General features: G+C 39.1%; 1 protein-coding gene across 1 annotated transcript in view; it reads left to right on the forward strand.

Moving 5' to 3' along the window:
• Positions 1-3,561: 3,561 nt before the first annotated feature.
• The window catches only part of ARAP2 (ArfGAP with RhoGAP domain, ankyrin repeat and PH domain 2), a 302,530-nt gene continuing 294,235 nt past the window's right edge, over positions 3,562-11,856 (forward strand). Inside the window, exon 1 of the mRNA XM_006895415.1 lies at positions 3,562-4,460. Coding sequence (XP_006895477.1) covers positions 3,562-4,460 — 899 coding nt within the window. The remainder of the gene's footprint in view (positions 4,461-11,856) is intronic.

Raw genomic sequence — 11,856 nt, forward strand, 5'->3', positions numbered from 1 at the left:
CCTCCTCAGTTTCAGTAAGCAGGGTTGTGTCATCTCTGTAACACAGATTGTTGATTAGTCTTCTTCCTATCTTCATGCCACATTTCTCCACATGGAGCCCAACTTACTGGATAATCTGTTCTGTATATAGGTTGAAAAGGTAGGAGATAGGACACATCCCTGGCATACATCCTTCCTAATTTTAAACCATGCAGTTTCCCCCAGCTCTGTTCTGACAACCTCCTCCTCATCCAAGTATATGTTTTACATAAGCCTGATCAAGTGCTCTGGGATTCCTGTTATTCTCAGAGTTAGCCACATTTTGTTGTGGTCCACACAGTAGTCAATGAAATACAGACATTCCTCTGGTAATCCCTGCTCTCAGCAAAGATGCATCTAACACTAGCTGTTATATCCCTAATACCACAATCTTTTCTAAACCCAGTCTGTACTTCTGCCAGTTTTCTGTTGATGTGCTGTTCCAGTAGTTGTTGGATAATTTTCAGCAGAATCCTCCTTCCATATGATATTAGTGATATTGTTTGATAATTTCTATACTCTTATCAGATCACCTTTCTTTGGAATGGGAACAAATATGGATCCTCCCGATTTGTCCTTCAGATTTCTAGGCACAACTTGGTGAGCAAATCTAGTGCATTATCTGTTGAAATATGTCACTTGATATACCATCGATTCCTGGGACCTTGTTTTTTGCTAATTCTATCAGAGCAGCTTGAACGCCTTCCTTCTTTAGCACAGGCTCTTGCTCATACATTGTTTCATGAAATTCTTCTGTGTTGTCTGCCAATTCATTTTGGTACAGTGACTCTGTATATTCCTTCCATCTTTTTTAATGCTTCCTGGACCATTCAGTATTCTGCCCAGAGCTTCCTTAAGTATTGCAACTCCAGGCTTAAATTTGTTCTTTATTTCCTTCAGCATTAAGAAAACTAAAATCCTTACCACTGGACCAATAGATAGCATCATGATAGATGGAGAAGATTAAAGTTGTTAACAATTTTGTCTTACTTGAATCTACAATCAACACCTTTGGCACCAGCAGCCAACGAAATAAAAGGTGTATTGCACTAGGTAAATTTGCTGTGAAGGACCTCTCTAATGAGCATTGATGTCAGTTTAAAGACCAAGGTGTATAGGAGTCAAACCATGGTTTTTTTCATTTACTTGTTTTGCATCTGAAAGTTGGGACAGTGACTAAGGATGAAGAAAACTGATGTCTTTGAGGTTTTGGAAAAGAGTCCTGAATATCTCATGGACTGACAAAATATCAAATAAATATTATCTTGGGGAAGGTAGAGCCAAAGTACTCATTGGAAGCAAGGATCATGAAACTTTATCTCACACTTTTGGGCATATTTAAGAGAGGCTAATCCTTGGAAAGGGACATCTTGCTTGGAAAGATGGAGGGTCAGTGAAAAAGAGGAAGAGCTTCAGTGAGATGAATTGACATAGTGTCTGTAACCATGGGCTTTATAAGATGATGAGAACGGTATAACATAGGGCAAGGTTCAATTCCATGGTTCATAGATAGGGTCATTGTCAGTCTTACTGGACTCAAGGGCACATAACAACCACAACCTAGTTAATTGTTTAAAGAACATATTTCTTAGGGCTGCAGGTGTTTATTATGTAATCCAGTCTGTTGTTTGTTTGACAGATGACCTCCTAAATGGCTTCATACTAAGTTAGCAGGGTAATTTAGGACAGTAGACTCAGGGATTCCTCCAGTCTCTATCAAAACAGTAATTCTCATCTTTATTTTGTATTTGAGTTTTACATTTCTTTCCAGTTTTGACCAAGACCTTCTGGTATGTTCCTAGTCAGAATGATTGTCAGTGGCAGCTGGCACCCTTTAGTTCTTCCCATTTCAGGCTCAAGGAAGTTGTGGCTCATGTGAGCCTTTAGGCCTTTGAACTAATTGCTTCTTTTGTGTCTTTGGTTTTCTTCACTCTCTTTCTTCTCCAGGCAGGTATATGGACTACTTCTTACAGAGTCATTGAAAGAAAATGCTCTGCATGGGAAACATGTATATTTAGCTACATTTTAAACAGTTTGCCTAACACTTTGGATACAAGATACAGCGTTTTTATTTTTTTATTTTATTTTAATGCCATATTGTGGATATTGTTTAACACGTTGCCACACACTTAAATTGATGACTGTGCTTAGAAACACATTTTTTTGCCATCAGTTGTGGCAACATATTAACAGACTCACTTGAAAGGTATTTAATATTAAGTGTAAGTCCTGTGCCTGACCTTACAGTTTATTGTTTGCTTACAGCCCAGACAGTAAAAACCAAAACTAAAACCAAAAACCACCTTCAAATTCATGGCCCATGGAGTTGGTACCAACTCAAGGCAGACCCTCAGTATTTTCAGAAGCTGTAAATTCAAAGGAGTAAATTGCTCATCTTAAAGTTCATGAGAGCAGCTAGTGAATTTGTCCCGCCTGTCGTCTACTTGATAGCACAAGTCCTCACACACTAGGACGCCAGAATTCCCCATCAGACAGCTGTTGTTGTTGTGTACTGTTGAGCTGTGACCAACTTGTAGCTGATCTTCCAACGGGTTTTCAGAGGCAGTAAATCACATGGGAGGATATTGCCCAGCTTTCTCCCATGCAGCGGCCGTTGTATTCAAGCGACTTACCTTTGTGTCGGCAGTGCACTTCCTTACCACTGAGTCACCAAAGCTCCCTGTCCAGGCAGTATGAACCTTAAGCCCAAAACTGTGGCCGCTGAGTTGATCTTGATTTCTAGTAATCCTCCATCAGGATTCTGAGGCTACGAATCTTAAGCAAAGCAGGCTACTGCTGCTTTCTCTTGTTGATTGGCTATTGGGTTTGAACCCATTGAGCTTTCAGCTGAAAGCCTAACACCTAATGTATGGTACCACCTTGGACCGTACACAGTCTCCTTGGACTGTGTAAAATTCTTACTTTGTAGACTTGTGCCCAGTCAAAAAAATAGTGACCATGGTCATGGTCTTATTGTATCACATTAACCAGCTTTTAAAATAGAATCTAGTAGTCTCATTCTGATACTATTCCCTTCAGCTAATATTCTTTTAAATGCCTTTTCTGTAGGTCATTTAAAGCTCTTCCATAAAGGTCCATAGAATCAGCTTTCATGACTCCCTCCCTAACATAGGAGGTGAAATTTTAACTCATGCTCATGCTGTATTTGTATAAATCTTTCTTTTAATCTGTGTGAATATAATTTTTGTCTATTTTAACATTTATTTTCTGTTGACTCAACATTGTACTTCCAGTACATTCTAAGATTTTAATGAGTGAACGTTATCTTAATTTCTGTTGTTTTTCTTCAGAGAAACTTTCTAAGGCCAAACTAGATTTTAATAATGAAAATATGGTAATAAATTCTCTTTTTTTTTCTTTTTTCAGGTTTAAACAAATAAGAGTTTCTGTGGAGAAAAAATTTTCTGTTGTCAAGTGGTAGAGGAAGAATCAAGTCTTCAAAAATACATTCTGTTGTGTGGATCAAATCATACTGTTTATTGCTCTTTTTTTATAAATCGTCTTAGTAATGAAGCCACCATTATGACCTCAGCCAGTGAAATAAATGTTGATATCAAAGATTTCCTAATGAGCATCAATTTGGAGCAGTATCTGTCACATTTCCTTGACTTTGGTCTTAATACTGTGAAGGACTGTGCATCAATAAATGACAGCCTCCTACACAAAATTGGGATATCACCTACAGGCCACCGTAGGAGGATACTTAAACAGTTACAGATCCTCTTATCAAAAATGCAAGATGTCCCCATATATGCAAATGTTCACAAAGCAAAGAAGAATGATGACACTTCCAATAGTAGCCATGCTCTACCTTCTGCTCTGAATACTTGCCCAGAACATTCAAGCTCTGGTAGCAGTCACACTGCAGATCCAGGACAGTTGGAGACTTTTTCAAAAAATCTTGATCAGAATGCCATTAGTGTAGACAGTAGCCAGTCTCTTAAGTCAGATAATACATTGCCCCTTCCTGTGCACAGTTTTCCCATTCCAGGAAAAGAACTACACTCAAGTTCTCTTCAAGATTCTTCTCTTAGTAGTGACACTATAAAAACCGAACCTCAGATTACAAAGAAGACTGTGGATTGCACCCTCAAAGAAGAACAGACAGAGAAGGTTGGCTCCGGCTTCACAAGTCTGACCAGACTTCCTGACGTTGGTCCTGAGTGCCTTCCTCCCCTGGGTTCGCTCTCAGAAGCAGCTTCTGGAAATGGAACTAATGGCTTATTAGCAAAAGCACCACCATCTCCCTTCTTTCAGTTCCGAGGAGAAATGGTTGTAAATGATTTGTACGTTCCATCATCACCAAGCTTAGCACCGATGAGAAGTCGTAGCAAGTTGGTTTCAAGACCATCCAGATCTTTCTTGCTAAGGCATCGGCCGGTACCAGATATCCCTGGGTCAACAAAAGGAATCACAGGGAGGTAAGAGCTTTGATGACAAACTAAATTTCTTGATTTGATAGAATCACATTAATTTTTATCAGGTACATTTTTAGTGTTCTTTTTAAATGTTGATTTACATTTATTTACCTATTCAACTAGTGTTTGCTTTCTCTTCTTTACATCCCCCCCCCCCAATACTATATATCCTGCATGTCTTTATGAAGTTTGTGTGGTTTATGACTGAGGCTCTCTTGTTTTTCTCCATTTTTTTGGACAGCACCCACCCCTTTCCATAATTCTGCCTGAATATCCCTTCCCATCCCATATCTCTACAGCTGGTGATATAGCCTTCCAGTGTTTTCACTGGTATTTTTACCTTTTCTGTCTCTAGTGCCTGGTACAATGGTTGACAGCAGCTAATACTTTTCAGCACACGTGTGTTGAACATTTGCTCAGTGCTGGTCACTGTCCTTGGTGCTAGGCATTGTGAAGGGGAATAAAAGGATTCTTGGTCTAGTGAAAAGGGGCAGGATGAAACAGATGGTAACAGTACCTTATGGAATCAGATACAGGAGAGGCCAGAACCCAGACAGGGGCCCTCCTGAGTGTGTGATAACCCATGGTGACTGCAGAGTCGGAGGGGAGCTGACCTGAGCACAGGGAGCTTTCATCTGTTTCTCACAGCAACACCTAAAAATAGTTGTGGTTTTCTCTAGGATCGAGGTAGGATGTTACTTTTTCTGCTAAAAGCTAACACTTGCCTGTCAGGTGACAAGAGGAAGGATGTTCACATTTGATGGGTGATGCTGCAGCGCTCAATGCTGTGAGAGTTTTCTTGTGCTGGCTCCAGACTGTTGTCTCTGCTCAGTTTCCCACTTCTCACCACTGTCATTCTGTGGCCAGCCCTGATGCTCTTTATTTTTAAGTTTAATTTTCTTTTAATTGAGGTGAAAATATGCCCAAGAAACATATCCCTCCTTGTTTAAGTTACAGACAGTTTTCCTGGTGACAGTGATTGCCTTCTTCAAATTCTTCAAATTGCTTTGTTGCTATTACGTGCCATCTAGTTGCCTGCAACTCATAGCAACCCTATGTACAACAGCCCTAAATGCTGCTCTATCTCATGCTAATTTATTGTCTCTGACACACATACTGCTATTACCCCAGTCACTGAATCAATCTACCTCATTGAGGGTCTTCCTCTCCTGCGCTGTCCCTCCGTCAACCCAAACATGATGTCCCTCTCCAAGGACTGATCCTACCTTGCAACATGTCCAAAGTTTGTAGCTTCAGAATCCTTGCCTCCAAGGAGCAGCCTGGCTTCACCCTCTCCAGAACGAATCTGTTCTTCTCACAGTCCATGGTATATTCAGTACTCTTCTCCAGCTCCACAACTCAAAGGCATAAATTCTTCTTCTATCATCCCTAGTCATTGTCCAGCTTTCTAATGCATAAGAGGTAATTGCAAATACCATGGCCTGTATTAGACACACCTTTGTCTTCAGACTGACATCGTTGCTCTTCAGTACTTCGGAGTGGTCTCAGACAGCAGACTTTGCTAATGCAATTTGTCAAGTTATGTTACAGTTTTCTAGATATGGCACTTACTAACATAAACACCCAGCCTCCTAAGTAGAACATTTCCCTTTTCTCCCATTTTGTTGTTGTTAGGTGTTAGTCAAGTCGAGTACAACTAAGAGAACCCATGAACAAAACATCTGAACCCTGTTCTATCTCCTGTGCCATCTTTACACTTCCTGACACCCGAGGGCCCATTGTGGCAGTCAGTGCATCAATCCACTTGGTTGAGAGTCTTTCTCTCCTTTGCAGACCTCCCACCCTTCCAAGTATCATGTCCCTCTCTAAGAAATAGCCCCTTCTAGCTACATGCCTAAAGTATATGAGATGAAGCCTCATCATTCTTACCTCCAAAGAGCACTTCAGCTGCACCCTCTCTGAGATAATAGCTGTTTGTTCTTTTGGCCATCCATTGGATGTTCAGTGCTCTTCTCCAACACCACAGCTCAAAGGCATCGATTTTTCTATCTTCCTTATTCACTGTCCAGCTCTCAGATGCATAGCAAGTGATTGGAAAAACTATGGCACACCTCAGACAGACATCATTACTCTTCACAAATTTCCTCCCACTATTAGTAATGCTAAATTTTTTAGTGTCTTTGACGTTACTCATTCTGCATGTTTTTTCAAGGCTTATTCATATAGTATGATGCACCAGGGCTCTGCTTCTCTCTATGACTAATATTCCATTGTAAATGTGTTATCTATGGCTCATTTTATGTATCTGTTCACTTGTTGTTAGTTTGCTGGTTTCTATCTTTTGGTGTTTGTGAAAAGTATTGCAGTGAGCATTGGTTCTGTCTTCCTGCTTTAACTTCTTGGCATATTTCTAATGTTAAAGTAAAAATAGTTTTGAGCCAGTAGTAGAAATGCATTGAAGTTTACTTAAAGTATGATTTGCAATTCTATACTTCTGATAAGAGAGGCAAAATTGTTCCAAAGAAGAAATATCTTTCAAAGATTATATTCCTTATTATTGTGACTCTTTGGCTGATAATTACACATTGCCATGCAAGAGGGAACAGAATACAATTGATGAAGCAATTCGTGGTCCTGCAAGATTCCATACAGTACTACCTTGAGGAATAATTAAAGTCATTATTAATTGATCCAAAGATACTGCTTTCCTCTGGAGCTTGTTTATTTCAGTTGCACATAAATAAGACTGTAAAACAGCACAATGCCTAAGGCAGAAACGTTCTTCACCAGTTAAAACATTAACATCCCTTAGGAAAACCCTTTATCCAAGGTTCAAGGTTCAAAGACTAATGATATGCTAGTCATTTCAACCTCCAAATATCCAGAATTCTGGACTCCATGAAAATGAAAAATTCTGACCTTTAATAGAATTAGTATTGCTGGGACATAAGTTCTACATGCAGCAACAGCAGCTATCAAAGTGTTTTCCACAAGGGCTCAATTTTACATTCTCACCAGGGGTGGATGAGGGCTTCTGTTTTTCATGACCTTTGCTAACTAATTCTTGTTCCTTTGCCCTTACTCACCTTTAGTGATTGCAGTGCAGGATCTAGTAGTATTTTTTAGAGAAAACATGGCCATTTACAAGACTGTACTAGCTTGAAAGGTGGAAATAAATTTTGTGAGGTTAGAAATCTTGATTTATTTGTCTTTGTATCCTTGTTATTGTGTGCCATTGAGTTGGAACTGACATATAGCTAACCCACCAGTGTGTTTTCAGAGGCATTTAATCCTTAGTGCTAATAAAAATGCCTTATTTTTGCTAGTTATTGTTGTTATGGACTCGTAATCACCTGTGACTCATAGTGACTCCTTGTGCAATAGCTCTGAACCCTGCCCTATCTGAGCCAGTCTCACTGACTCTGACACACCTACTCCTGTCACCCCAGTTTATTGTGTCATTCCATCGGATCCGAGGTCTTCCTATCCTGTGCTTTCCCTTCACTCTTCCAAGCATGATGTCCTTCTCTAAGGACTGGTCCCTCCTGGCAACAAGACAAAAGTATGTGAGACAGAGCTTCAAAATCCTAGTCTCCAGAAAGAAACTTATTTTCTCCTTCTCTAATACAGACCTGTTCTCTTAGTGCTCCATGGAATGTTCAATACTCTTCTCCTGCACTACAACTCAAAATACATCAACTCTTTTTCTGTCATTCTTAATTATTGTATAGCTTTCTGATGCATAGTAAGTAATTGCAAAGACCATGGCCTGGATCAGGTGCCTCTTACTCCTTGGACTGACGTCATTATTCTTCAGCACTTTGGAGAGGGCCCTGACAACACACTTCTCCAATGCCGTTTGTCTGATAATAGTGTAACTCTTTAAGTTGTCATTTACTGTCTTATTTTATTATTTTCCATTATTTACCTAACCCCTACAATGACTCTGTGAAGTTGGTGATATCCATCTGTTTTGTGTATGCTGAAGATGAACTTTCAGTAAAATTATTTTCCTGTAATCACTCTGGTAGTGAGTTTGGGTTTAATCCTAACACTGCTGACTCAAGACCTTTATTAATCACTACATTTAATATGGATTTTAGAATGTTGATTGTATATAGAAGAATTTATTATGTCTTGAGAATTTTGAAAGTGATCAACTTTTATGGTACTTTAGCTTAGAAATGTTTTTGAGAATGTTAAAACAATTAACAGAAAGTAAATGAAAAATTCAAACTCAGAAAACAAAAGATTTAGGTTAGTTTAAAGGCTCAGATGTACCTGCTGTAAGCTGTGGTATTTTCTGTTGCTTCCTGTCTATCTGAAAGTTAAGTAACAAACAATACCAAAAAAGAATTGATGCCTTTGAATTATGCTATTGGCAAAGAGTCCTGAATATCCTGTGTACTGCTAATTCAGCAAACAAGGAAGTTTCCCAGTGTTTGTCTCTAAGGAACACCCTGGTTGCACTTTATTCCAGACTGACCTGTCTGTCTTCCTTTCCACGTCTAGGAGCTTTTTGTTGCAAGGACTCTGAGTTCCAATAATGTACTACATTTCTAGCTCCTTCATTTTTGATGGCACTTATGTCCTTCCTTTTATTTCTTGTAAAACACAAGGTGATGGAGATTACATTCCAAGGAAATTCTGCTAACACTGGATTAGGCTGTGACTGGGATGTTGTATGTCATTCTAAGCCCCTTACAACTAATTGGTTGGTCAATTATCTGATGTGATTGTGCATGATCACTTTATTATGTTACGGACAACTGAGTATTTTTCAGGATGCATTTGAATACATAATGAGCAGAGAGTCTCAGCTATTTATGTTGAGAAAGACTTGTTATTCACATTGTGTTTATGGATCTTTGGAAAATAAAATGGAAATGATAACATGAACATTGTTGTAGGAGTAACTAAACTTAACTTAATGAAACGGATTAAACCCTGTCTCCCTTCGTAGCTGATCTCATCTTACTTAAAGTCTGGCTTCTGTATTTGGTCCTCCATTCATTTGTAGCCATGGACTTTTTAATTTATTTTATTTTATTATCTTTTTACGCATGTACCGTCAAATCAGATCTGACTGGGACAGGAGGAGACTGTCCCTCCTTCTCCAGCAGAGCATCTGGTGGATTTGAACTGTGCACCTCTGGGATTGCACTACAGCATTTTGCCACTAGGCCACCAGAGCTCGCTTAAGTTTTTTTTTAAAGTCAAGAAAGGCAGTTTATTTCAGCATGCTGTAGAAGAGAAAAGAAAATATACAAAGTGGAAGAGTTGGACAGCTGGCTTTCTAGCTAATTACCAAGTTTCCTGAAGGCTACATTTTACATTAAGATTTATAGAAGTTACACTATTGAAGATCCATTTACATCAGGTGTTTAAGAAAAGCATTATCCTTACGTTTTGCGTCCTAGTTTCTTAGGAAAGGCCTTTTGATGAACTATGGGCTATTCAAGATTTAAATTAGGAGGTAATTGTTTTATAAGTAATCAGAGGGACCTATACTTCGAGAACGACATCATGCTCCCAAGGGTGGAGGGAAAGCACAGGAGAGGAAGAACTCAAATGAGATGGAACTGGGGCAATGCTGGTAGGTGTGTCAGAGGTAGTGAAACTGGCTCAGGACGGGGCAGGCTTCAGAGCTGTTGTACTTAGGGTCGCTATGAATCACAGGCAGCTGGGCGGCACATAACATATATTTAACCTTTTGCCTGTACAAGAATATGTCGGATTTCTATTTTTTTTTAAATATTTGAGTAAAAGTTTACAAATTATAATAGTGTTGTTGTTTTTTTTTAGAATATTTTCCATTTTGAATTTGGCCTTCTTTGTATCATTCCAATTTTAGTATATGTGCTGCCAAACTGAGCATCATAATGTCATTTTTATACCTTCATTCATTGGCACTGTGCCACTGTGCTTTCTAGCATTCATCTGGTCAGTTCATCAGTCAGATGCCCTGGAGTTGAGTATGACACATTGCAGCCCTATGGACAGCAGACCTGAAACCTGTCCTATGTCCTGTGCCATCCTCATCATCTCTGATATACTTGAATCCATTTGATTGAGTCTCTCTGTGTCTATCCATCTTGAGTTGGTTTTATTTTCCCTCCATCTTGTTGAGGGTCTGTCTGTCTCTCTTGTGCTGACCCTTCCACCTTTCCAAGCATGATGGCCCTTTCCAGAGAATAAACTGTCCTAGAACATCTCCAAATTATGAGAGGCAAAGCTTCACCATCCTTGCCTCCAAGGGGCACACTGGCTACATTCTCCAAGATAAACCCGCTTGTTCTTTGGCTGTCCATGGAATATTTAGTACTCTTGAACAGCACTACTCAAAGGAACCAATTCTTCCATCATCTTTTCATTGTCCAGCTCTCAGATGTCTTAAAAAGACAATAACCTGAGGAAAGTGTATCTTAGTCTTCAAACTAGTATCATTGTTTTCCAGTATTTTGGAGAGGTCCCTCACAGTAGACTTCCTCAGTGCAATACTTCTTCTGATCTCCTGAATGCTGGTATCAAGGGTAGTGATTTGGATTCAAGCAAGATAAAAGCATTGGCAACTTTAATTCTTTTTCCATCTATCATGATGTTGCCATTTGACTCAATAGTGTTGTTGATGTTGAGATGTAATTTATACAGAAGGCAATTGTCCATGATCCTGCTGCATGCATTTCAAGTCCTCATTTTCAGCAACCGAGATTGTGTCATCTGCATAATGAATGTTGTTAATGAGTCTTCCTCTGATTCGGATGCCACATTAATCTTCATAGAGTCCCGCTTCATGAATTACTTGCTCTGAATACAGATTTAGTAGATATGGAGAAACCATACAGTTTCTCTTGTTTTGTTTCAGCATTAGTTGATCTAGGTATAGATTTTATGTGGTTATGTGTCTGAGATTCCCATTTTTCTTAATGTTAGCTATAGTTTGTTATGATACAGTCAAATGCTTTTGCATAGTTAATAAAACAATAGACATTCTTCTGGTATTCTGTGCTTCAGCTAGGATCCATCTCAGATTAGCAATAATATCTCTGGTGACACGGCCTTTTCTAAACTCAGCTTGGACTTCTGGCAGTTGCCTGTCAGTGTACTGCTCTAGCTATTTTTAGATGATCTTTAGCAATATTATATTTGCACATGATATCACTGTTATTATTCTGTAATTTCCACATATTGGGGCACATTCCTTGGGAATGGAGTCAAGTAGATATGAAATCCGTCAAATTTTCTGGGCATAAACTGGTGAGTACATCCAGAGCTGCATCTGCTAGTTGAAAGATGTCAATTGATATTGATTCCTGGGACCTTATTTTTTTTTTTTTAATTTAGGTTATTTATTTTTCATTTCAATGAACATCTACAGAGATTTTGGGATTCCATTCATTCATTGTTGTACCCTTCTCCCCGCACAAACCCCTCCCCC

The sequence above is a fragment of the Elephantulus edwardii genome, unplaced genomic scaffold (genome assembly GCF_000299155.1).
Source record: "Elephantulus edwardii isolate Elephantulus edwardi_28Jun2011 unplaced genomic scaffold, EleEdw1.0 scaffold00167, whole genome shotgun sequence".
Lineage (NCBI taxonomy): Eukaryota > Metazoa > Chordata > Mammalia > Macroscelidea > Macroscelididae > Elephantulus > Elephantulus edwardii.